Consider the following 27,438-nt stretch of genomic DNA (forward strand, 5'->3'; position numbering starts at 1 on the left):
ACTATATGGAAAAGGCCGTGGGCCTTTCATCATTAAGATGAATGATATTTTTCCTCACTCTTAAGAAACGGAGTTAAAACAAACTCAGCCACATGGGTAGATACTAGTGCCTATTATAGATTTATTGAAGTATTTAAATATTCTATGGTTATCTAAGCAACTATGAACATAAAAAGCCCATACTCACAACACAGATTAAGGAACTTTAAATAATCATATAAGTTAGGCCATGTGTCAGGCTAGCCAGACACACGGCAAGTCAATCAATCTGAAAAACCCTGGAAGTGCTTGATGCAACACAAGTCTTGTTCCATATTAAAACATTAGTCTTAAGAGTCTTAAGATATGTTTTCAAATGTGTGCTGGTTGATTTTGTGCATTTTTTTCATTGGGTTATTTTTGGTTTGGATTTTCTTTTTTTGGGGGGAGGGGGCATTTGGTTGGGGTTTTTTTGTTGGAAACATTCTAGAACCACAAAAACACGGCCTATAAGCAAATAGAGCAGAAAGTGTTCCACAATATTCTACAATTAAGTCACACTGCTGAGATCAATCATTTATTCAATGAAATACCCACAGCTCTTATTAGACCCGTGCCAGTTTCCATTGTACTTAGTCTCGTATCGCCAATTTTGATTGCAAGAATCTGAGCTCCAGGAGCCACACCATTTCGTTCTGGTTCTTCTGGAAAGTATCCGGCTGCAATACTAGCCACATGTGTTCCATGTGCTCCTGAGGAAATGAAAAGCAGCATCACTGTATGTTTAGTGAACTTCATTTATACCAACTTAATACCCTACAGCTCAATTAATCTTCACCTATTGAGCTGTAAGTACATAAATCAAATTGACGGCCAGTCACAAATGGTGTTGTTCCCCAGGGCTCTGTATTGAGGCCAGTTCTGTTTAACATTTTTATAAATTATCTGGATGAGGGGATCAAGTGCACAGTCAGTAAGTTTGCAGATGACACCAAGTTGGGCAGGAGTGTCGATCTGCTTTAGGGTAGAAAAGCCCTACAGAGGGATCCGGACAGGCTAGATCAGTGGCCTGAGGCCAGTGGTATGAGATTCAACAAGGCCAAGTGCTGGATCCTGCACTTGGGTAACAACAACCCCGAGATGCTACAGGGTTGGGGAAGAGTGGCTGGAAAGCTGCCTGACAGAAAAGGACCTGGGGGTGTTGGTGGACAGCCGGCTGAATATGAGCCAGCAGTGTGCCCAGGTGGCCAAGAAGGCCAACAGCATCCTGGCTGTTATCAGGAATAGTGTGGCCAGCAGGACTAGGGAAGTGATCATCCCCCTGTAATCAGCCCTGGTGAGGCCCCACCTCAAATACTGTGTTCAGTTTTAGGCCCCTCACTACAAGAAAGACACTGAGGCGCTGGAGTGTGTTCAGAGAAGGGCAACGAAGCTGGTGAGGGGTCTGAAGCACAAGTCTTATGGGGAGCAGCTGAGGGAACTGGAGCTGTTTAGTCTGGAGAAAAGGAGGCTGAAGGGAGACTTCATCGCTCTCTACAACTACCTGAAAGGAGATTGTAGAGAGGCAGGGGTCGATCTCTTCTCCCAAGTAACAACTGACAGGACAAGAGGAAATGGCCTCAAGTTGTGCCAGGGGAGGTTTAGGATGGATATCAGGAAAAATTTCTTCACTGAAAGGGTTATCAAGCATTGGAACAGGCTGCCCAGGGAAGTGGTTGAATCGCCATCCCTGGAGGTATTTAGAAGATGTATAGGTGTAGTGCTGAGGGACATGGTTTAGTGGCAGACTTAGCAGCGCTAGGTTCAGAATCAGGACACAATACAAATTGCTACTTCTCATACCTACTCAGCAGCAAAATTTTATTAAGATTACTTTCACATACCTCCACTTGTCACAATGGAAAGAAGGTTTCCATCATCATATATATTCACAGAATAATTCAACATCTCAGATGTTCCAAAAGATCCATATTCCTGAGCCTCTTTGTAGGTTCTCAGCACTGTACAGCTAGTTAAGTCACCACTCTCACTTGTATCTATGCAGGCTCTGTTGACAAAAAACAAAAAAAAGGCAATTTTCCAGCTGCTGTAAACTTTTGGTTATCTGCCCTCTCCCAGCAAAGAGTACCACAAACACTTCAAGAAGCCTGGTTCTGTGTTTATGGGATCTTACTTCTTTAAGCCAGTATTTTTAAATGTGGTTGTTTACACTTAGATCCAGAAACTACAAAGATCTCTAAATAAATTGATTTTCAAATGCTACTATATTCAAATCAATCTGTCTTTGAAACGCAAGCATATGGAAATTCAGGCAATTTCTTCACAGAATAAATTTTACTAGAACTAGCTGGTACACAAACATTTGAAGTCTTACCCACTGTTTTGTACGATGCACATTATCAGTCAAGAACAGTGCCATAATACATCCTGAAGTTTGTGCAAAGCCTCCTGGTTTTGTGTTTTGTTTTGTTTTTTCCTACCACAAATGCATATTCATAGCAATTTTACTCTGCCTCAGAGGAAAATCCCACAAGTTTACACCTTATATCATGCTGTCTTTAATAACACTTCATTCTACCCCATCTTCATTTGGGATCCGAACTTTGTCATGAAACTCAAGTGATACAGCAGGATTATTTTAAAGCAAATAATATTTAAGACCTCCATAAAGAAGGTAGATTTGAAAGTTAATAGTCTTCAATACAAGCTGTTGTTTTATGTGTAGAAGCAGCCATTTTACAGAAGTTTAGGCATTTACCTCCAGGTCTCACCATCATTCCATACCAGACAATCATATACTGGGCCAGGGTCACTATATTTTTTCTCAAAAGAATTCAACAGTTCCACTTGATTTTGAAGTTCTTCCTTTATTAGCTTATTTACCTAGTAAGGCAAGAAAAATACAGTTAGAGTATTTCTAAAATTATTACAAGACAGGCAATCCTATATTCCTTTCTGATGCTACACATTTGTTCTGTTATTTCATCAAGAATGTAAGAATACCCTAGGAGTCACAAACATCTAGAAGTTCAATGGTCTTCAACAGTGAACTGTGTATTTTTGGCCTATTATGTACAACTATTTTCAACATTTAAAGCCCTAATGTTTTTTACAGATTGTTAAATGATACAGAAGTGGCCTGAGGCATTTCTGATATTTCACTGAAATAGTACCTAGTTTACAAAAGAAAGGACATGTTTAGAAGATTCCAACTTTGAATATATCAAGGATGACGTCCTCAAAAATAACGTATTAAATTAAAATTTACAAAAAATATGCTACAAAGTATTTAAAGTAATACCCTTTTCATATTTGACAACAAGTTTAGAAAGTAAACAACACTGAGCAAGTCAAAACAACCATTCATATACAGATGTTTGAAATTAACCAGAAGATACACCGGTACATTATCTGCCAAAATAATCACAGGTATCTTTCATTCACTCGCCTAATACAGTATTTTAGCCCTCTCAACCAGTAACAAATTGTTGCAAACAACAGGTTTACAAATTTATTTAGACTTACACAAACCTGGGAGGGAGAGCTATGAGCAGCATCAAATTCTTCTTGTTTTCTACAGGCTTCTGCTAGAGCCAGTCTGTGAACAGGATCCCAGAGCTTTTCCTTGCGTTCTTTCTGTAAAATAAAACCAGGTTCCTCAATATATTGTCAAATCCACCTGTCAATGTATGAAGACTATAAAAATTATTTTAAAATTCTGATTTGAGACACAAAGGCTGAAAAAGTTCAATACAATACTATAAATAAGCATCAGTTGCTACACTGAAAAAAGAAACAGGTATCAGTAATTTATAGACTTTTTGCCTCAATGGACCATTGTGAGGAGGACCACTGGACTACCTCCTGTTGTTCTGAAAAATCACAGAAGAAATGGATCATGTCAAAACCAAACAAACAGAATAGCTGCCAAGAGCTGGCTAGCAGCCTGTGTGTGTTAATAAGTCGCATACTGTAGTCTCCTAGAAGAACTTAAGAATCAGAACAGTGAAATACACCAGAAGCAAAATGTAATTCCTTACCTGAATCCTCTCCTTAAGAGCTTTAGGATAGATATCATAACCATTTTTTATGCCAATGTGATATTTGCCTGAAGGATTTACCCAGTTTGCTGGAATCTACAGAAAAATATATTCAGAAATAGGTTAACTAATGGCGTCAAAAAAATTAAAAATAAATCAACACCGTGTAAGAAAGCTTAGCAGAACAGACTTGCAAATATTGCCAATTTAATTCCCTGTCTCTATGACAGTAACTACTGTGCTAAGTTTCAACAACATGACATAGCAATTTCACTCCAATTCCAAAGGAATCGGTATCGATTAATGAGACACTCCCACTGAACATCTTTAAGTACCATCTGCCCTGATACTTTACTTTTAAAACTTATAGCCCCAGCCGTGACTTTATTGGGTAGGGGTCTATGGAAATAATAGCAATATAAATGAAAAGAAGCATCCTGGCATAAAGGGATATTATGGTTAGATGTCACGACAAACATATGGATGTCTAATTTCATATCTTACTGCAGTTTAGACTCTCAGTGGATCAGATCCACTATTCCTAGTAACAGCAAAAGAGAGCAACAGATTCACCTTTACAAGCATATTCTGTGCCAAATTCAGAAGAAAGCTGATATCATGGAGAGATCCAAAGCTTTGATGCCCCCAGATCATCTAACCAGCCAAACAAGAACATGACAGGAACATGAGCAGTTCTACATAGCTGAGACCTCTTCTAGATCTTACCTTATCCTTTCTGAAATCCCCACATCATTTCTGTTCTATTCACAGTGAGAATGCAATGAGCCTACAACTAAGTCCTCACAGACTTTTCAGTCTCTAGAACTATTTACCACCACCTTAACATGATTCCTCTTGGAGTTTATACGACTGTGGAAAATACTACGACTTTTAAAGACAGAACCACTGATATTTTTAAAGCATATTAGCATGTTTTCTTCAGCCAACGTCCAAAACTATATCAAATACTGATTTGAACAAAGAGTAATTAAAGGATTATCAAGCTCCAAACAAAACTCTGTACACACCCCTATTTGGCTTTAGAGGATATTCAACATAAAGACATATGAAAAGGAAAGAAAATGTAAAGCAACCCCTATGAAGATCATAGAATCACAGAATCATAGAATGGCTTAGGTTGGAAAAGACCTTGAAGATCATCGAGTTCCAACCCCCCTGACATAGGCAGGGACACCTCTGACTAGACCAGGCTGCCCATGTCCAGCCTGGCCTTGAACACCTCCAGGGATGGGGCCTCAACAACCTCTCTGGGCAGCCTCTTCCAGAGCCTTACTACCCTCAAAGTGAAAAATTTCTTCCTAATGTTCAATCTGAACCTGCCCTCTTCCAGTTTAAAGCCATTGCCCCTTGTCCTATTGCTACATGCCCTAGTAAAAAGTCCTTCCCCAGCTCTCCTGTAGGCCCCCTTTAGGGACTGGAAGGCTGCAATAAGATCTCCCTGGAGCCTTCTCTTCTCCAGGCTGAACAGCCCCAACTCTTTCAGCCGCTCCTCATAGGAGAGGTGCTCCAGCCCTCGCATCATCCTCGTGGCTCTCCTCTGGACATGCTCCAGCAGGTCCATGTCCTTCTTCTGTTGGGGACTCCAGAGCTGGATGCAGTACTCCAGGTGGGGTCTCAAGAGTGGAGTAGAAGGGTAGAATCACCTCCTTTGACCTGCTGGCCACACTTCTTTTGATGCAGCCCACAATACGGTTGGCCTTCTGGGCTGTGATCACATACTGCTGGCTCATGTTGAGCTTCTTGTCAATCAGCACCCCCAGGTCCTTCTCCTCAGGGCTGCTCTCCAGCCATTCCCCACTGAGCCTGTATTTGTGCTTGGGATTGCCCCGACCCAGATGTAGGACCTTGCACTTGGCCTTGTTGAACTGCATGAGGTTGGCTTGGGCCCACCTCTCCAGCCTGTCCAGGTCCCTCTGGATGGCATCCCTCCCCTCCAGCGTGTCTACCTTGCCAAACAGCTTGGTATCATCGGCAAACTTGCTGAGGGTGCACTCAGTCCCACTGACCATATCACCAACAAAGATGTTAAACAGCACCAGTTCCAGTACTGACCCCTGAAGAGCGCCACTCGTCACTGCTTGCCACTTGGACATCGAGCCGCTGACCGCAACTCTTTGAGTGCGACCGTCCAGCCAGTTCTTTATCCACCAAGCGGTCCATTTGTCGAATCCATGTCTCTTCAATTTAGAGACCAGGATATCTTGTGGGACAGCGTCAAATGCTTTGCACAAATCCAAGTAGATGACATCAGTTGGTCTTCACTTGTCCACTGCCACTATAACCCCTTTGTAGAAGGCCACCAAATTTGTCAGGCATGACTTGCCCTTGGTGAAGCCATGCTGGCTGTCACCAATCACCTCCTTGTTCTCTACGTGCCTCAGCAGAGTTTCCTGGAGGATCTACTCCATGATCTTGCCAGGAACAGAGGTGAGACTGACTCACCTGTAGTTCCCTGGGTCTTCCTTGTTTCCCTTTTTGAAAATAGGAGTTACGTTTCCCCTTTTCCAGTCGGCAGGAACCTCGCCAGACCGCCACAACTTCTCAAATATGATGGCTAGTGGCATAGCGACCTCAACTGCTAGCTCCCTCAGGACCCGTGGATGCATCTCATCAGGTACCATGGACTTGCGCACCTTCAGATTCCTCGGGTGGTCTTGTACTTGATCTTCACCTACAGTGGGCGGTTCTCCATTTTCCCAATCCTTGTCTTTGCATTCTGCATCAAGGGTAGTGTGGCTGCATCTTTTGTCCTTGCCAGTGAAGACTGAGGCAAAAAAGTCATTGAGTACCTCAGCTCTGTCTCTGTTCCGGGTAACCAGTTCTTGCGTTTCCTTCTGGAGAGGGCCCACAGTTTCCCTAGTCTTTCTTTTCTCGCTGACATACTTAAAGAAGGATTTTTTGTTTGTCTTAATGTCCCTGGCCAGATTTAGTTCTATCTGGGCTTTAGCTTGTCTAACCCGATCCCTGGCTGCTCGAACTATTCCTCTGTATACCTCCCAGGATACCTGCCCCTGTTTCCACTCCCTATAGGCCTCCTTTTTCCTTTTGGTCATGTCCAGGAGCTCCTTGCTCATCCATGCAGGTCTCCTGGCTTTTCCGCCTACCTTCCTCTTTGTAGGGATGCATTGTTCCTGAGCTTGGAGGAGGCGGTCCTTGAATATTAACCAACTTTCTTGGACCCCCTTCCTTCCAGCACTTCATCCCATGGCACCAAACCAGGCAGATTCTTCAAGAGGCCAAAGTCAGCTCTCCCAGAGTCAAGGGTGATCAGCCTGCTGCGCACCCTCCTCACTGCCTCGAGGATCTCAAACTCGACCATTTCATGGTCACTACGGCCCAGGCTACTCTTGAGTTTGACACTGTCTACCAGCCCCTCCTTGTTGGTAAGATCAAGGTCCAGCATAGCTCCTCTCCTCATTGGCTCCTCAACGACTTGGAGAATGAAGTTGTCCTCAGTGCAATCCAAGAACCTCCTGGATTGCCTATGCCTGGCTGTGTTACCCTTCCAACAGATGTCAGGGTGGTTGAAGTCACTCTTGAGAATCAGGGTCTGTGAGCGTGATGCTGTCCCTATCTGTCTATAGAGGGCTTCATCCACTTGGTCTTCTTGGTCAGGTGGCCTGTAGCAGAGCCCCACTGTAATGTCCCCTGCTCCCGATTTCCCTTTAATCCTGACTCATAGGCTCTCAGTTGGCTCTATCCATCCCTAGGCTGAGCTCCATGCATTCCAGCTGCTCCTTCACATATAAGGCAACACCACCTCCTGTTTCCCTTGCCTGTCTCTCCTGAAGAGCCTGTAGCCCTCCATGGCAACACTCCAGTCATAGGAGTCATCCCACCAAGTTTCTACAATGACAATAAGATTGTAGCCTTGGAGGCGTGCACACATCTCTAGCTCCTCCTGTTTGTTCCCCATGCTCCGTCCGTTTGCATAGAGGCACTTCAGCCATGTCTTCATTGAGGCTGACTTGCTGGAGCAGCTGTAATTACTTTGCGCTGCTCTCCAGGCGGCATTCCTATGCCATGTATTAATGGTGCCTCCCCATTGGCTCCTGTTGGTCCAGGAGCTCCTGGCTTTTCTATGTAAGTCTTTGAGAATGCTGCAGCTTAGCCAGCACATATTGGAGTGAATGGCTGCAGGCCCTCACCAGCACCCTGTTCCTCTATCCTTGATACAACATCCCTTGGTTGGTCATGGGATGATTAAATGTAGTACTAGTTTTGGATAAGATCTAGATAAAAGGAATTAAGTTCTGCAGAGATCAAAATAGGTGCTAACTTTGTCGTTAAACAAGAAAGAAAGAAAAAGATGCCCAGCAGTGTCTCTGTACCACCAAATACTCACCTTTAAAGTTCTTCCAGAAAGACCGGTAATTTCCCCATCTTTAGGTTCTACGATGGTACATGTAGTTACATCACCACTGCCTGTTGTATCAATTATATCAATTATCTTGGGTTTCCCATCAGTTGTAATCTGAAAACACAAGCACAGAAAAATTGAAAACGTAGTTGATTACCCTTTAGCATACAAACCAGGAAATTTTTCATTTTTATTAATAAAAATACCAACTTTCTTAAGCACCCAACCTTTAACTGAAGGTCATAACACCAACTTGAAATTAGTCAAATTTTCAATGAGCTAAGAGCAATGTGTCCATCTTTCTGGTTTACACAAATTCACTCACTTGTTTTTAAAAAGGATTTAGGAAAGAAACAAGTAAGCACATTGTATCAATTTAAAACCAAGACTAAATTTGCAAATCCATTTGCAAAAACTATTTGTGTTTAAACGATTTGCTGCATTGTTTCCATCCCACCATTCTGGCCAAATTTTATAGTAATGAGTGCACAACTCTAAGAGAATGAAAGGTGCTGAAGTACATGCACTTAAAGGCTTGAGTCTCTCAACTGAGCTTAAACCTAAAAGGAACACAAGTTACCGTCATCTTATTTTTCCTGTTTCAAGGATTCTGCCTCATGTTTTAATCAATCTGAAGCGTTAGAAGCTATGGCTATATACACTTAATACTGTATAAGCAGTGTTTTTTACCAGGAGGAGAGAGCTGACTAGCGAAAAAGAGTGTACAAGCATAAACTTAAAGCCTCCTCAAATTAAATGAAACTAGCACTGATGGATTTACAGTAGTTGCAGGCAACTAAACATAAAAAAAAATAAAAATCCACTAAGCTAAAGTTCCTTTCACCTACAAGAACCTTCTACACAATTACCAAGAGTATAATTAAGATTTTTTTTTTAAAACATTTAGCAAAAATCTTCATTGTTATCTTCTTGTAATAACATACGTCATCTAGTAAGTATTATATGAGTTTATACAGCAAATAAACTATACTCCACATACAGTAGTATTTGCTTGAAGGGCATATCAACTCAGAGGGACAGACCATCTCCCCTGGGGCTGTTCAGCCTGAAGAAGAAAAGGCTCCAGGGGAGATCTTATTGCAGTCTTCCAATACTTAAAGAGGGCTTAAAAGAAAGATGGGGACAGACTTTTTAATAGGCCCTGTAGCAATAGCACAAGAGGTAATAGTTTTAAACTCAAAGAGGGTAGATTCAGACTACATATAAGGAAGAAATTTTTCACAAGGGTGATGAAACAGTGGAACAGGCTGCCCAGAGAGGTGGTGGATGCCCCATCCCTGGAAACATTCAGGGTCAGGCTGGACAGGGCTCTGAGCAACCTGATCTAGTTGAAGATGTCTCTGCTCGTTGCAGGAGGGGTTGGACTAAGTGACCTTTAAATGTCCCTTCCAACCCAAACCATTCTACAATTCTATGGATTGACCATATGCACCTATTTTTACAGTTCTACATTAAAGATTGATTTAAAAAAAGACAAAAGAAATCAATAATCTTCCCAACATCTCCTATACGCTAACTACACTGAGAGTGAAATAAGCTTCTTGTTCAGACCAGCAGCAATATTTGCTGTTTTCTACCATTTAAATATGTGGTATTGTTGCCTTTATTCTCTACCAATAATTTTGATGCTAGACATAACATATATGGTGGGTAGTCTTGCTCAAATCATGCTCTGGAATTGTAAATTTGGCAGCTGGAAGTCAACAACATGATCGAGCTGTTTTATTAAGGTCACTCTGTTGCTGTTGAAAAGACAACAAGGGTCAAGCTTTTATCACACCTCAACAAATAAGGATAAGTACTTCCAAGGTCTCAAATTTTCATAATTTGAAAAGAAATAAGACATAACCCAACTTTCCACCCTCACCCCCAAAACCAAAAAACTTAAAAAAACCTCCCCCAAACAAACAGAAAAATAACAAGCAACACCCCCCACCAAATAAAAGCAGGTTTAAACAGCTGAAAAAAAAGAACCAAACCCCAAAATCCCAAACCCATAGCACCCATAAAAAGGGCATTCATTTCACTTCCCAGAATGTAACAAATACTGCTTTTGAAGAGGCTTACCTCAGCAGAACTTCCATGACAGAAACTAACACTGTTAATCTGTTCACAGAAATTCATGTTCAGTTAAGAAAATTGTTAAAGCATGTTAACCTGGTAAAACATCTACTGAACAACAGTTACACTGTAGTGAAAATTTACTTGAGAAACATAGTGCGTAGGGACTCAAACCATATAATTTTCTAGTGTTTGTAATTAATGCCTTCAAATGCCAGTCTCCACTCACAGAAAAGTCAAGAGCTGCTCCAATAATAAAGCAACCACAAATCAAACCTGAGATTATCAGCATTGGACATTTTTCAATATGCCTCTAATCAAAGTGAATTATCCAGTGATCAAAGCACAAGAAAACAAGAATGAAAATATAATCCACGGTGACCTGTTTGAAGACGACAAGTTATACTGCAACAGGTGGCCAGAACACAGATTTATGCTGTAGCAAGCTTGGGTAGTTTTAAAAGCTGTTTCCTAGCCAGGAAGACAATGTGCAAGTCCTACACTATACGTCTCTTTGCCTCCTAACCGAATAGCAGGTCCACATGCACACGTGAGCTTGTACAATTAGAATCAACAAATCAGAGTCTTTCAGTGAGACATAAGAAACTCAGAGTTTCAGCTGCAAAGGTCTAAGGTTCAATTCCTAACGGCAGTGGTCCAGACAGGTTCATGGTCATTTAGTGCAAGTAACTGATACGGCTTCTTCTGCTGACGTGAACCATTGTTTGGCATATTGCCCACCTGTAATAATGCTACAGTGAAACTCAGAGTTCAACTTGGTTTCCTTTTCAAGTCTTGCAATTCTGAGGAAAAATAATAATAATAAAAAAATCAAGTGACCTTGATCAACTCTTGTGTGAACAGAAAAATCCTGAAGTAATGAATTTATTACAAACAGAATGTACCTTTCTCATTAAAATTCAAAAATTGAAGAACTTTTATACAATTAAATATATTTCAGAGCATATTTATAATAAAATCCCCAATCCCACCTTTAATATCATGGTTTGCCTACAACCATTTGAAAAAATAAATAAAATAAACATACTAGTTTATATGATTTTTTTGTTTATACATTTTAATCTGAAGTTTCAAAAACATACTTTCATATTAGCTCTGACTTTGTAAAAAAAATAAATTAGTAAGTTGAGCACATTAAAAATAATCTATCTGCATAATCCTGACATCCAATCAGTATCATAGAAGAGTACCTGTATCTGTGACAACCTCAAATTTAAAAGGCAAAGCCAGATGCATTTGAATACATTTTTGCCAGACCATACAATGTTACTGATTCCAACTGACAGCTATTGCAGCAACAAGGTATGAACAAATTCTTCAGCACCTTGGTCATGGGACAGCTGATCATCATCATAAATAAAGTAATTTTCAAGCAATTTTTTCTTTAAGTCAGCGCTGAAAAGCAAGTCAAATCAAACTAACTGCTACTGCTAAAAGGTTGTCTCATAAAAATACACGCTAATTTTAGTAAATAATAATTCCAACAGGCGCTTCACAAAATAAGCAAAATTGCAAGAAGCAGATGAACTGACTTATTTATCATGAAATGTAACTAGAAGTGACAACAGCAACAGGGAAAGGACAGGGTGGGGCTGAACAAAGACTATATATATACAACCACAGCGCTCCATTACACACACCTTATCTGCCCACCTAAAATTTCATCAGTTGCTGTGCCTTAATGAGGAATTACAAGCCATGACTTGGCAGATAACAATAGGAAATAGGTTCTACCAAGACGGCTAAGAGGGTAAAAAAACTGTAATGAAAGAAGCAGACAAACTGAACTTTACAGTGGGCATCAACAGGTGGAGTGTAAAGCAATGGAAAAGGAGGTGAAAAGAGTACCCTAGAGGGCACGGACTACAAAAGATTCAGAAAGAAAAGGAAAGTCAGTACGAGTCAGGTTAACATTTTGTGTGGCAAAGCAAGCCAACGAACAGAAAAATGAAATCGATGTAAGAAGGTTTGGTAAGCCCAATAACTATTCTCGTTATAGCAGCAAATGTCCAGGAAAGAGTGTAAACATAATGGTACTTCCTTGATATACTCTGTCCCCAAATATTTTTGTCCCTCAGCAAGTGACCATATACCATACATTTATGGTATCAGTGTTTACAAACCCAAGTACAACATCAACAAGCAAAGGAACCCTACCCAGGAATGAGACATTAGGGAGCAGCAAAACATGAACTGTTTTGTGTTGACTAAAACCCCCCGCTGTATTCAAAACAGGGTAGCTCACTTTGGCCTGTAATCATTACTGACATTAACTTGAACTCAAAGTTCTAATACCTATTAACCTTGCTACATTTAATGCCTTCTCTTCCCTCTAAGTAACTGACTCAATTCTCATAGTTCTAACTCCACACCAGGACAAGAATTGACAGTAAGAAAAAGCAGCAGCAGAGAAGACAGGGCATAGAAAAACTAAAATGTCCCAAGGTTAGAAACTACTTGTCATAGTACAGCCATGCTGTCTCACTGTCTGTGCACAGAACACTGCCTTATGCTGTGGAGGCAAAATGTAAACTGTCCAATACTCCACAGACTGAAGACATCCTCTTGCTGAAAAAACACTTACAAAGCTATTCTACAGACCGTGCACTGCCGACATCTCCTTTAGAATTCCCTGGATCCTGTGCAATAAGCCTTCCCCTTCTGTAGTTTAGCAAGTAGCCTAAGTCAGGTGTATTAAGTGGGCAATGTGGGAAGAACACACAGCTTCTTTACATGTTTCTCTAACAAACTCACCCTCACACATTGCAAGATGAATTTCAACCTCCCCGAAGTTCTCTACAAATCTTTTATTTCACTACCTGAAATTTTATCCTCCACATAGAGAAAAAACGTTGAAGAAAATTGGTATGGTCAACACTGAGATCATGAGGGTTCATAAGTATCCCTTATTACCCCTTATGAGCCTTGGGTTACCTATCTCAGAACAAAGCTTCCCTCAACCGCCCATAAACTCATGCTTTTGTTGTTGTTGACCACTCCTCCTTTATAACCTCTAGAGATTTAGGGTTTGCACTTTCATATGTGAAACTTCTTAACTATTCACATCCCATTTACGTTCACATCTTCCTAACTGTCTTTTACTACTTCCTGGTCTGCCCATGGCATTACCTTGTTTGCTTTTTGGCTAACTTTCTTTAAGCTTCCTAATTACTATTCCACTTACCCACAACGTTTTGCCAAAATCATGTTTCATTCCAGCTTAAATCAATTGAAGTTACAGCTGTCCAGTCCTTTCTTCCACCCTGCCTGTCCTCTTCAGTCATGCTTTCACTTACCTGAACCCCATAAGGGGTCATTTCAGGACACCAAACTAAAGATCTGCCAGGTTTAGACCCCTGAACTAGGTCACTTAGGAGTAAAATCTGTGCCTGTGCTAAAGAAAGGGCAGAAATCAACACAGGCCCTGATTAGTTAAAAAAAAAATAAAATTGCAGTATCCAAGCGAGTCGCATACAACTGTCTCTGAATCTCTTCTCAAGGCTTCCTTTGCCACATCTCGGAGAAAACATGTTGACAAGAAACTAGAAGCAGTAGTGACATAAAACACCACGTACAAGTTTACACAATAAAGACATATTAAGAGACAAGAGTTTAAAGAAATACGGAAGTGCTGAGAAATGCCAAAATTAAAATCACATACACAGAAAATCTACAAAACTGAGATCTAGATCATAATAGCAATCACTGTGCGATCTGAGCTACAAAGCTAGCAGATCAAAAAAAAAGCTGGCAGAACCAAATTTGATACAGATTGTTATTGCAATACAAGGCAAGAAAAAAATACACTAAGAAAGGGAGGTAAACAAATTTTGCCAGAAATACACTTTTCATGTAAAAGATCTGAGAAGCTGTTTGTAGCCTCCAGCTACCTACTGTTTCAGTAACGGTAAGGTTTAACAAAAACACAAAGTGTTCTTTTACAACGCGTGCTACGTGAAAGAAGACAGCCAAGGAGATTTAAGTACCACAAACCGTCTGTAAATGGCTTAAAAGGAGAATCCTTACACAAACACGCCAAGTGACCGGTGCGGAGCCCCTGTCTACAGGGCTCTCCCCGCCCTCCCGTACCACAGCCCACGCTCACGCGAACGAATGCTTAGCGGGAACTGTAAACAAACAAACAAACAGACAACGACAAGTCCCCAGGACGGGCCACCCTTCAAGGGCCGCCGCCGCCCTGGGCCGCCAAGGGGCCATGGCCGCTCCCGGGCGAACACACCGGCCCCGCACTCGTCCCCGTCCCCCGGGGAGAGCGGCCGCCTCCCGCCACAACGCCACGGCGGCAGTCCGGCAGGGCCCCGGTGCCCCCGCCGCCCCCTGAGGGCCGCCCGCCGCCGCCGCTCCCCGCGGCCGTGACTCAGGGCCGCCGCCACCGCTCGTTACCTGCATGCCCGGCGCTCCCGGGTCCACGCCGGTGTCCAGCACAGCCAGCAGCACCCCCCGCCCGTCGAAGTCGGGGAAGCGGGCGAGGAAGGCGGCGGCGCCGGTCTCTTTCTTGGGCAGGAGGCCGTGGAAGGGGAACGGCTCCTCCGCGGCAGCCGCCATGGCGGGAGGGGGTAGGATGGGGGGGGGTGGGGGGGAACGGGGCCGCGCGAGACCAGAGCGCGGCCGGCAGCGGCAGCTGCGGGGGCAGGAGGATGGGCGTGGTCACGTGGAGGCGCATGCGCCGTGCCGCCCCACTCAAGCCGCGGGGAGGTGCAGTCTGCCGCGGCCCGCGGCGCGAGGGCGCCGGGGCCTAAACCGCCCAATGCGGCCATGCGGTGCGCTCAGTGCTCGCGCCTGCAGCTGGCGGGGCCTATGCCTGAGGCAGCCAATCGGGGGCGCGACGTGCTCCACGCGCTGGAACTCGCGGCGGCGGCGGGCGGCTACAGGTGGCCCCAGGCGGCCCCGTACGGCCCCGTACGGCGGCAGCGGAGGAGGAGGGGGAACGACCCTGCAGGGACGGTCGTCACCGGCCCAGGGCACCTTCGGGTACCTGCGGGCCCCGCTTCCCGGCGGGCGGGACGGCTGCGGCCTTCCTCGGGGGGTCGGTCCCGTCTCAGGGCCGTGGCCTGCGGCGGTAGCGGGTGACATCTCTGCTTCCCTCCCTCAGGCACCGCTGAGGGGACGTGTTCGTGCTGAGGAGGGGGGACGGCGGCGCGAAATCCCCCGAATCGGAAACAGAGCCGATGTGCAAACATGTACCTCTGATTATTTTTTTTTTTTTTTCTTTTCTGATTCATTGTCCGGGATAAAATCACGTTCCGTGGCAGCAGTGCCTGCAGTAGCTCTGTATTTCCATTGCCTGGGTTGGCACGGCTTTTGCAATGTGTTGCATGGCCGTTTGATGCCTGTGCAACTGTTCAGCAAAGAACTGTAAAGAGTCCCTAAAGGCCCTGGTGAGCTCCAAATAAAATTTTTGGTGCAGTAGTTAAGGGAAAATCTCAGCTGTGAAGAGAAGTTTTAAAGTTCTTTCATGGTCACATATAAACTTGCAAAGAAAGCTGAACTGATGAGTATCTGAAACCAAATACACAGAGGACTTACTTTAAAAAGGTATCTTATTTGTAGAGTCTGACATGTGCCTTTTTTGACATTTTAACCGGCAGTGAGGGTACAAACTGGTTGGTTACTTGAGGATCACTTTGCTTTCTTCAGGCAAGTTTCTGTTCAGAGTTACATTGGGGTGGAAAAGGTGAAATTTGACTGGATACATTAATGTGTTTACTGTAAAGCAAAGGGGATTTTGGCTTTTGAGAATTTTTCTGTTTGTGTAATTTTTCTGTTTCATGGGTCTGATGAGATTATTACTGAATGTTTGTCACGCATTGATCTTCATTGAACTAAATCTGGCATTTGTTCTTAGCAGAAATGGGGGGGTTTGCTAGCAAATAGTGGTACATTATGCATTTTCCTGATTTTATTGGGTTACCATTGGCAAAGTCTTCCAGCTTATCAGTGGCTTTAGAGATATACAGAATTTTTTATGCAAGTAAAGTACTAAAATAAACCTGAAGAGCACTGCCTTAAAAATAAGTATTATAAAAAAAAAAGTCAAAGCTATACCATGTGTACGTACTGTTTAACTCAATCTGCTTCACTTCTGTCTTTGGCTTTCGATCATAAATCAAAATTTTGTATTTTGATGTCTGGGTACCATGTGCTCAACTTTCTTAGAATATTGCTGGTATCTGACAGCCATATTCAGATTTTTTAGAATTACATAAAACCTTGACTGATCTGACTTCAAGGGAGAGAATTACTCTTATGAGGTGGTTATTCACTTGTTTAATACCTAATTCACTGCCCGTTTGAGTTTGGCTTTCCTTCTGTGTATCGTTGCTAATGCATATCAATGGGAGATGCTTGTATTTCTGACAGCATGTTCAGATCAACAGAAGTCTAATATATCCTATTCCTAGCATATTTTGAGACATTAAACTATATCAGATTCTCAAAATGTTTCATATCCCATTCAATAACAAGCTGTATGCTACAATTTGGAAACATTTATTACTAACCCTGTAATTTTTTTCTCTGTTCTGTTCCTTTGTTCTTAGAGTTATACCACAAACAACTCATCTAATTAGCAGGTACATTAATTGTACAGATACGTACAACTCAGTGATGTGCACTGCCAAGTAGCAGGGCAGGTTCTGCAGGAAAAATCAGGATTTGAGGAAGGTGTGCCAAAGATCTTTTAACAGACTGTAAAGCAATACTATGAGAGAAGAAAAAAACCCCTAATTTTGGTTACAGTCTTTAAAACATAAGTGTATTGTATTAATTGTAGGAGTACAATTGCTGTGGTAGGACACAGTGTTAAGGTTGTGCATCTTGCTGAGCCTTTGCAGATCTGATCGTATTGAGATTTTTGGAATTTTACATTTAATTCTGAGCTTCTCAGGTTTCTGATGTTTAGTTTGCCTATAGAGCTTGTTAACAATAATTCTGTAATACATTTATATTATCGTATGCACACTCATCGCTGATTCCCCTTACTGTATCTAAGCTTCTGAATAATAATAAATTTATTCTGCTCTGAGTAATACTGTTGCTGTTCTGCAAAAGTAAAGGCAAAAGTAGAGCTGCCACGTTGAAAACTCAGAAGAGTTTGTCATAAAACCCTGAGACAATATGGTTTGGTCATTACGGTAATGATTTAGCCTCTCTTGGGATCTAAGTTTGTACAGCAGTTCATTTGGGTTTGCTGTATTAAATAGATTCACATCTCCATATTAGGAACCATTTCAGCTGTTTGTATCCAAATTTGGGGACTGAGCCAAAGTGAAGGAGTAAGCGACTGCTGCCATGTCCCAGGACTCCGCTTTTCAAAGGTGCACATGATTTGCAGATCCTTTTGAAAGCAGTGAGAACCAGGGCTGCTCATTTCCCCTAACGATCATTCCTCTGCTGTGAAACACGCTTTAGGCCTGGCGACATCTAAATGTCTACAGGTGACTAGAATTCCATGGGGGTGTGATGCTCCATCCAGATTCAGCTCCAAATCCTGCCAATAGGGAGGTGCTTCTTGGTCTGCTGAGAACCAGCAAAGCTGCTTCAGTCTTGACAGCCCTGAGCAATTCCCCACCTCACCCACGTGTTGGGCCCATCAGGACACAGAGCCAAGCACACGATGTCCTTTGATTTCACGTGCTGCCCTAATGCACTTCAGATAAGAGGGCTTGAGGATACTCACTGTGTCTTCTGCCCGACGTTACACACAGATGTTGGATGCTGGGATTCAACTCTCACTTCTGTCTGAGCTTGCGTCTTTCTGCAAATTAAATGCTCAGGCTGCTGCAGGGTTCCCTCCGAGTCAGGCATTTCTGTTTTGCATGGAAGCATCCCAAAGTGAACAGGAGACAACATGACCTAATGTCTTACTAGTGCAGGCATTGACATGGATGGAAGAGTACTGGGGCTTTCATTCTGTCTCTAATTAACACTGAATTATTCTATGCAAAGTATCAATTGGAGTTGAGCACAAGAACTCTTTAAATTTCAGTTGCAAGCAATTACCTTAGTCACCAGGTTACGGATTTCACCTACTCATGTCTTCTTTCAACCCTGCCTCAGTTACAACATGTTGAGAGGAGGAATGATCTTACCAGTTAGACCGGGAGAGGAGGTGTTTGATCAAATCACATTAGGCAAGGGAGGCACTTCAGAGTTCTGAATGAGTTCATTAACTACTGAGGTGTTCAGTAGAGACCCCTCCTCATTCCCACTCATTGAGTGAGGGTCAGCTTCAGTATTTAACTTCTAGGTTATAACAGGGATAGATAGCCATTGAATGAGGTGGATGTCAAGATGTACCTAATTTCTGCCGTGGCCTTTTATCTCCCTTCCTTTCACACTGGCTCTCCTTATTCCCATGTAAATATAAATCAACACAAATCCTCCTGAAGGAACAGTTTCCCACTCCGTCCCAGCCTGATCCGTGGCCATTCACTCTCATTCTCCTTCCCCAGCCACTTGTGCTGGCATGGCGTTGTGGTGGAGCAGATCAAGGAATAAATCTGGCTGAAAACTATCCCACGAAAGCAGTTGGGAGCATTTATCCGAGACAGGCTCCTGTGCCGCATTTGTCATGCGTGTGCTGGTGCAGACTGGAGGTGGTCCTTCACAGCACGGCACTCTCTGGTTAAACGGGGCCATGGGACTACGGCGCTGCATGGGGAGCCCCAGCCACTGCGTGTGGTCCGCAGCACGCTCTAGCAGGGAAGCCGGATTTACAGGATTTAGATTTTGTTTACTAGGCCCTGTACTGAGACTTCCGCAAAGTGCCTGGATTGCTACAAGTTTTTTGGTGAATCTATTTCATAAAGATTTTCAGAGAAGGTTTAATCCTAGTACTTTTTTCTTTGATTAGTACAGAACAGTTCAGTGTGGACAAAGGTATGAGATCTAGGCAGGGTGCGCTTTGATACTCTTTCTTCATGGAGAGAAAAACACATACCCATCTTTTCATTTTGATAACAAATCTTCCTTCCTGGACAATGTATCCTCAGCTTTGTCTTCACAAAGTTTTTTACCTGGTTGGGTCAGTTTGCCATGTTCGTCCCTTGATAAATATAAAGTACAAAGATCATTGTATACACATAAAACAGTGAGATTATTAGTCAACAACAGCTGGCTGTCACTCTCCAACATAATCGTATTTCAAATATGTCTGTCAGAGTTAGTAGAAGCTAAAATAAATTAATTCTTTCTGTTCTCTGTCACAGACTCTTGAGGCCCAGCTAATGGTTTTAGGTTATATTGTAATTTGCAAATTTGTTAAAAAGTGTCTGAAATTATATCCATACGGAGAGCTGTTCATATATTGCTTTAAACACTTTCTCAATAATGCTGCTCAAAGAACTGATTAGCGCTGAAAATTTAAGAAGCTAGGATCATTTAGCATGACACTGGCCTCAGCAAAAAGCTTCAGCTGAAGTTCAGTACGAGTAGAACCTCAAACATCTAGTGGTCTTCTGTGGCAAAATTATTAGTAGGGTTGCTTTCAAAAAACGTATTTCCTTGAGAACAGAGGCACAAAACCAAATGCCATACTCACTTTCTGTCTTCAGTGTAGTTAATGAATATTTTTCAAGTTTGCTTTTTTGGAGTAAAAAGAAAAAAAGAAGAGAATCATACCCTGTGACAACAAACACCTATAATGAAAGAAGGCTCAGAGGAGATGGGCAAGAATGATGGGCTCCAGGGAGAATATAAGGAATGGCCACCAATTATTGTAAGGAAAGCTGAACTTGTCTCAGCACAAAGGGTGTTGAGGGTGACCTTTGCTTTAGATATCCAGCTGTACCAGTGGAGTTTTGAGTTGTGTAAACAGCCTTGTCTGAAATAATTAGGGGAGAGAAACAGCATGGGTGGAGAAGTGTGTAGGTGACTCAGCCAAACCTCTAAGTATAAAAGCTGAACAACCGAGAAAATGAACTTTGAAGGCAGTGACTGACTTGATCTGGTTTCAACTTATGTGTTCCTCCCTGGAGACTGGGATGCCCAATGTCATAACGATGAGTGTACAGGGACTGGTAATGGCAGTCGGGTTTGTACTGTGATCCAACCATGTATTGCAATTGCTGTGTTGCACTTGTGATTTTAGCACATTGGTGTATCACTCTGCTAAATCAAAATCCTGTGCAACATCAAATATCTACAAATAAGGAAATTTGGTATTAAACATGAAGCCCTCATTGTGTACAATCTCTCAAAGAATCTGTTTAGAGAGTACTGGGCTCTGACACATCCCCAGACATAAGAACCTTGAGGGCCACCGCAGGCCCTCAGCACAGCTGGCAGTTGACCGTATCGGAAGCGTTCCTCCCCTGAATTCCTAATTCAGAATCCCCTGAATCATTGGAGGTTGTGTTCCAATTGCAGAGTGACATGCTCTAGAAACTTTTCTTCCCTAAGAAAATTAGACATGCATTTTTTGCTGCACATGGGGGCGATGAGACAGTCATTTAATGGAATGAGAGAACGTAATTCTCTCGTTAACTTACAGCTGAGGTTTGGAATGGTATAACACAAAATGATGAGGATACAGCAAATGTGGCCTCCGTGATCTGTTTTTCAGCTGGAGAGCATTCAAAACCAAGGTAATGTGTTCTGTTTAAGAACATGAATGAAACTGAGACAGCCATGCCTTCATCAGTGGAGGACAGATGCATGAAGGCCTGTGGGGTCTTCTTTAATTATGATGCAGAAATGAGCAAAGGAATTGCTGAAAATAAATATATACTTGCTATTTCTAGAGCTGAGAACGCAGATTCATCTTCCAGGTCTCTCTGAAGCTCAAAACAGAGTTGAGCCTTTTTCCCAGACTTGGCCTTGCACAACATGCAGAGATTTGTAATAGAAATACAAAGATTAGTAGGATGAATTACAGATGGAAATGTGTGTATGTAAAAGTGCCAGAAGAAACAACACCAAGCAAAGGTTGAAGACCATCATATACTGATAACCACAGACATGGTTGACATCAGTCAAAGAGGGGAACACCAAGGAATGCGTTGTTTACAGCAAGACCATAAGGCCTGAGCTCTGATGGGGCCACAGCATGATGACACTTAAGCAGAAGTTTTGAACTCTGATAACAGGACGATGGCAGCCAAGGTTGTAGCCAAATAGATGCCCCAGTGAGGGTACACAGACCACAGGTAGCAACCTTCCCTAGCTTATGGAGGAGAAATCTTTAAGCAAGATTCTGAGGCAAAAGTTCATGCCATAGTAACTAACTCGCAAACTGAATAAAACCTATGTCTAAACCCCATTGTCAGCAAGAGAAATCCAAGAGGTTTAGTTAGGGGTTGATAGCTGATGTCCCTTGTCCCTTGTGTCAAGTATAAGTGAAACTGGCCAGACCACTGGAACACACATGTTGCTGCGGGTGAACGTGTGAGTGCAGGAGAACAATCTATGAGATAATGAATGCAGATGATCAAAATGGGTTTTAAAATAGAAATCACCTTCTTCATCCAGGTGGTTTCACACTGATTTTTGTTGTATTAAATTTCTGCAGTCACAGGAATACTATGTTAGTAGGGTGATTGCTAAAGCAGTCAGCGTTGCAACAGTGTTTATTCTGTTACATGAAAGGCACTTCAGGATTTTTAGGCTTTTAATTAGTCGAATTTTGTAAGACACCACAGCTTTCATGCATTTTAAATTTACGAATGCAAATACTCTTGTGCAAGTTACACTGTGTTATGGTTTAACCCCAGACAGCAACTAAGCACCACATAGTTGCTCGCTTATTTCGCCCTGCTGGGATGGGGGGGGGGGGGGGAGAATCAGAAGGATAAAAGTGAGAAAACTCATGGATTGAGATAAAGACACTTTAATAGGTACAGGAAAAGCTGCACGTGCAAGCAAAGCCAAACAAGGAATTCATTCACTGCTTCCCCTGGGCAGGCAGGTGTTCAGCCATCTCCAGGAAAGCAGGGCCTAAGGGTTACTTGGGAAGACAAAATGCCATAACTCTCAATGTTCCTCTCTTCCTTCTTCTTCCCCCAGCTTTATATGCTGAGTATGATGTCTTATGGTACGGAATATCCCTTTGGTCAGTGGGGCTCAGCTGCCTCAGCTGTGTCCCCTCCCAGCTCCTTGTGCACCCCCAGCCCACTCGCTGGTGGGGCAGTGTGAGGAGCAGAAAAGGCCTTGATGCTGTGCAAGCGCTGCTCAGCAACAGCTAAAACATCCCCGTGTTAGCAACACTCTTTTCATCACAAATCCAAAACATAGCCTGTAGAAGCTACTGTGAAGAAAATGAACCCTATCCCAAACAAAACCAATACATGCTATTACAGATTTAAGTACAGCAATTCATGCTTATTTATGATGGAATGTAAATCATACATCCTTACAAGCTGTTGCCGAAGATTTCTTATGTCTGCTTAAACTCTAAAGCTCCACCTTAGAAATGTTGAAATATGTGTCATGTATCTGCGTACATATATGAAATATTTACATATTCCCTGTGATGGAACTCAGACGCTTCTGTCTGAGAAACGCTTTGTTCATTTAGAAGTAAATATAAGAGGCATTTGAGAATATATTTTCTTAGAAACTACACAATAAGCAAACTAGGAATATTTCCAGTTTTTCCTGTAACCACTTTTACAACATCATTTGGCAATGCTTTTTATTATTGATGAGCCTGAACTAAAATAGAGATGTGATCTGAGCTCTACCATTCTAGCTCTTGTCTCTAAGGGACAAACCTGAACACCAAAGGATCTTTCTTTAGCTTACGTGAATAAGAAATGGGCAGCAGCCATTACATTCCAGTAGTCCAGGTTAAGGAATGTGCTTTAAGTACCAGCTTGTCCTGAAAGAGAAGAAAAAGAACTCTGCATCAAGGTGAGAGAAGTTGGTGTGAATTTCCTTTAATGTAGGGGTGTCTTTTTGTGACAAATCTCTGCAAACAGGAGCAGCTCTTTCCTTGAAGATAGTGGTGTCTGTATCCCCTGCTAAATCTTTCTTTGTTGTCGTGCACAATGCAGTGGCACAAATACTCAGGGAAAGTTTACCTCTGTTTTAAAACAGAGGCAGCTACAAACCTCATACCAACTAGTGATAGCATGTAGCAACTTTTTACATATTGTAATTTCCCTTTTTTTTTTTTTTTTAATGACTACTTGAACACATTAGTAGCCCCCCATGGGGATATTGCTGTCTTTCTTCAGAGTCATAGAGGTAGTTATGTGACAACCTGGACTGACAAGAGAAAAAGAAGCACAGGAGAAAATTACAAGGTCCTGTACAAGGTAATGGTCTTTTATTTTCTGTTTTCCAGTGGGTGACAAAAACCATAATAACCTATCCTCTTCTTGACTTTTTTGGTACTGTTGTCTCAACCTCCAGTGTTTTATATGCAGGTGCAGAAATCTGGTACAACATTTGCTGTTGAGATCCCCATCAGCAGCTAAACAGTATCACAGGCACATTCTCTGTGCTAACTGTATATGACATATAAGCCTTTAATGGAATTTCTTAAGGAGAACAAGGCTAAAAGAATATCTAGCAATTAAGGAAAGTATTTCACAAAAGAAGGCTTGACTGATACCTCAAAATAAGCAGATTATTTTTTAACTTAAATACTCAAACTATTCCTTTACTTGTTTGTTTTTCTTAAGTTGCTCTCTAATTCCATTTTTAGTTACTTTTCAATGTTCCCAGAAAGACAAAGATGTGGATAAATAGGAATTTCAAAGAAATTTGTAAAACCATTGGTAGAGTTTTGCTAAAAGAACAAAGCACCGAGAATCTCCTGGAAAGTTTTTGACTGCTTCCAGGAAATACCTTTTTTGAAGAGCTGCAGAGCTCCTTCTGCAGATAATGAGGACACCGGGCTCCTCAAAGTATTTTCCTAGATTACTTAACCAATACCTGAAGACTGTATATCAGAACCTAAGAGTGCCTGATGGGTCCATCTGATCCAGTATCCTGTCTCCCAGTGAAGCCCGTTAGCAGACACCAAGGGAGGAGTAAGGTCTGGGCAAATATAAATGATGTTTGTGAGTGATCTCCTAAAACTTCTACTATTTTCAGCTCTGGGGACTTCCTCAACCTGATGAGTCTTGTCTAGTTAGTAACCTTACATGAGTCTGTCTACAAATACATATTCAGTCTCCCCTTGAAACTATATGTTGTTGTTCGTGGTGTTACAGCTATGTAGTGTATGTTATTTCTTTTTATCTGATTTAAAAATATGAATAACTCTGAAGTTAAGTGTTTCAGACTCTGCAAACTCCAGTCAGCTGGAGATATAATGACTGGGATGTGTTTTTGTTTTGCAAAACATAAAACACCACTCCTCAGACATTGCTTTTAGTAGAGTAATATAATGAATTAGATATTTGTTAAAGTTGTCCTCTTGAGGGCAGCAAACATTCAGAACGAAAAGCTGTTCGTGTTTCTTAATGGTGTGATAAAGAATACCCTGAATTTGAGATAGGCCAGGGTTAGCTTGCTGGTTGGCCCTCATGGTTCAGAGTACAGCTCTACTTAAAGCTCTACAGCTCTTATACTAGAGGACAAAGCCTGAAAGCTTAAGTGAAAAATACAGTGTATGAATCCAAGGCTTCACCTTATAAACCAACCGAGAACAGAGTAACTGAGACGTAGAAATATATCCTACACTTCATAATCTCTCCCCTGATGTAAGGTCAGGTGTAAAAATGTGGACATCCACTAAAAATTAAGCAGGATTTTTTTCTGTGGATTGTTGCAGCTAATGCCAGTCATGTGTGATCGTGTTTAAAATGAGCTTTTAAAATATGGCTTCATAATAATGGAGCTCAACCAAAGGCTGTGTGAGAAGCTTGGGTGCCTTGGATAGTTCTGGTGATTCATGAGCATATTCACACATGCCCAGCCAAGACAAATGACATCTCTGGCTATGTGCTGTCTGCTGTGTCTTTATCGTGGAGGTAGTGCTATGCCTTCAAACAGAGAAAAAACTTCAAACAAGATATCAAAAACTACTAGTGTATGCTCTGGGTCTGCATGTATATTTTTCGTGTGTCTCCCATGTGGCTTCACTCTTCAGTGCGGTCTCATGCTGCAGAACAAGTAAATGCAAATGATTGCAGTCATTTGCAGGTCTGCGACAGGTTTCAGGAAGTATTTCTGGACCTCAAGGCAACTCCTGCTGTTGCTGCTTCTTGTATCGGTGCAACGTGCTGCACCAAGGGTGGGTAAACTCTCTTAACTATGGTTATCAAATTCAGTGCAAGACTAAAAGGAACAATCTTTCCCTCCTCTTTCACTAATTAAGAAAAGAGCTACCAAGAACAGTTTGAACTAGTGCCATATTTACTACTGAAGCTAACTGTGACTTCTGTGTAATCTTTGAATGAAGCTAGATAAAAGAGTAAATCAGAGAAGTCTTAGCGTAACCTTTCATGCTGCCAATGCTACAAATGCACCTTGGCATGTCTCATTTTACTGTTACATTGATCTTACTAATAGAATCTCTGTGTTTGAGAACTTTTCTCTTTGCTTTTGACCCAGAAAGTATGCCTGACCTGCTCCCCTTGAATTTACTTCATGTAGTAGAAAACATAATGCCCTTGAACTTGGAGAGTGACGTAGAGCTCCCAGGAGCAATGGAAGGAGTTTGATTGTCCTCTGCTTGTTCTGTGGCTTATTTCCAGCTCCCAGGAAAGATGGATATCATTCTCAAGGTATTGTAGCTGGTTTGTACCAAACTACACTCTACAGGAGTACTAGCAGTCTCGTAGCAAGAACATATACTCTGGATGCATTATCCAAATCCCATACCTCAAATCCCCAAATAGTTGACGTATACTTAGATTCTTCACTCGTGGTGATATTGACCAGTTCATTGTAAGGCAGAGGAAAATTGAGGAAGGGATCTTCAAGCAATATAATGTAGACCAAAATAATTTAGCTCATGCTGATTTGAAAGGCAGTGGATGTTGCATGTCTTTCCTGGAAGGGCTGTCCTCAGGCTTAGGAAGGAGACCTGACCTTGCAGGGTTGTTCTGTATGGTATGCAGGATGAACGACACTAACTACAGGTTAGTGAAAGAGCGTATGATTCAATGCTCCATCTATCTGTATGGCTGGACTTACTCCCATCACTTTCTGGGATGGCTGACTCTTGTTAGCAGCTGTTTCAGCTTCTCACTTGTCTGTAAGACCCTGTTGCTGGAGCGCCCTTCTGCCTGTATCATCCCTTGAAGAAGCTAGAGGACAAGATCAGCATAGGAGGAAGCATTGTAGAATCATAGAATGGTTTACGTTGGAAAAGACCTTAAAGATCATCTAGTTCCAACCCCCCTGCCATAGGCAGGGACACCTCCCACTAGACCAGGTTGCTCAAGGCCCCATCCAGCCTGGCCTTGAACACTTCCAGGGATGGGACACGCACAGCTTACCTGGGGAACATGTTCCAGTGTCTCACCACCCTCACAATAAAGAATTTCTTTCTAATATCTGATATAAATCTACCCTCTTTCAGTTTAAAACTGTTTCCCCTCATCCTACCGCTACACTCCCTGATAGAGTTCCTCTCCATCTTTCCTGTAGGCCCCCTTTAGTTACTGGAAGGCTGCTATAAGATCTCCCCTGAGCCTTCTCTTCTCCAGGCTGAACAACCCCAACTCTCCCAGCCTGTCTTCATAGGAGAGGTGCTCCATCCCTCTGATCACCTTCGTGGCCCTCTTCTGGACCCCCTCCAACAGGTCCATGTCCTTCTGGTGCTGAGGACTCCAAAGCTGGATGCAGTACTCCAGATGCGGTCTCACAAGAGTGGAGTAGAGGGGTAGAATTACCTCCCTCGACCTGCTGGCCATAATTCTTTTGATGCAGCCCAGGATACAGTTGGGTTTCTGGGCTGCGAGAGCACATTGCCGGCTCGTGTAGAGCTTCTCATTAACCAACACCCCCAAGTCCCTC

At 42.4% G+C, this 27,438-nt stretch overlaps 1 protein-coding gene across 2 annotated transcripts in view; it reads right to left on the minus strand.

Moving 5' to 3' along the window:
- TPP2 (tripeptidyl peptidase 2) overlaps nucleotides 1-15,079 on the minus strand; it is a 56,678-nt gene extending 41,599 nt beyond the window's left edge. For both annotated transcript variants that reach the window (XM_082481650.1, XM_082481649.1), the window contains exons 1-7: nucleotides 14,908-15,079; nucleotides 8,386-8,514; nucleotides 4,020-4,115; nucleotides 3,511-3,615; nucleotides 2,738-2,862; nucleotides 1,863-2,026; nucleotides 577-731 (exon numbers count right to left, since the gene is read on the minus strand). In XM_082481650.1, coding sequence (XP_082337776.1) covers nucleotides 577-731; nucleotides 1,863-2,026; nucleotides 2,738-2,862; nucleotides 3,511-3,615; nucleotides 4,020-4,115; nucleotides 8,386-8,514; nucleotides 14,908-15,069 — 936 coding nt within the window. In that variant the 5' untranslated portion in view covers nucleotides 15,070-15,079. The remainder of the gene's footprint in view (nucleotides 1-576; nucleotides 732-1,862; nucleotides 2,027-2,737; nucleotides 2,863-3,510; nucleotides 3,616-4,019; nucleotides 4,116-8,385; nucleotides 8,515-14,907) is intronic.
- Between the last annotated feature and the right edge of the window lie 12,359 nt (nucleotides 15,080-27,438).

This window comes from Vanellus vanellus, assembly GCF_965231255.1.
Source record: "Vanellus vanellus genome assembly, chromosome: 1".
Lineage (NCBI taxonomy): Eukaryota > Metazoa > Chordata > Aves > Charadriiformes > Charadriidae > Vanellus > Vanellus vanellus.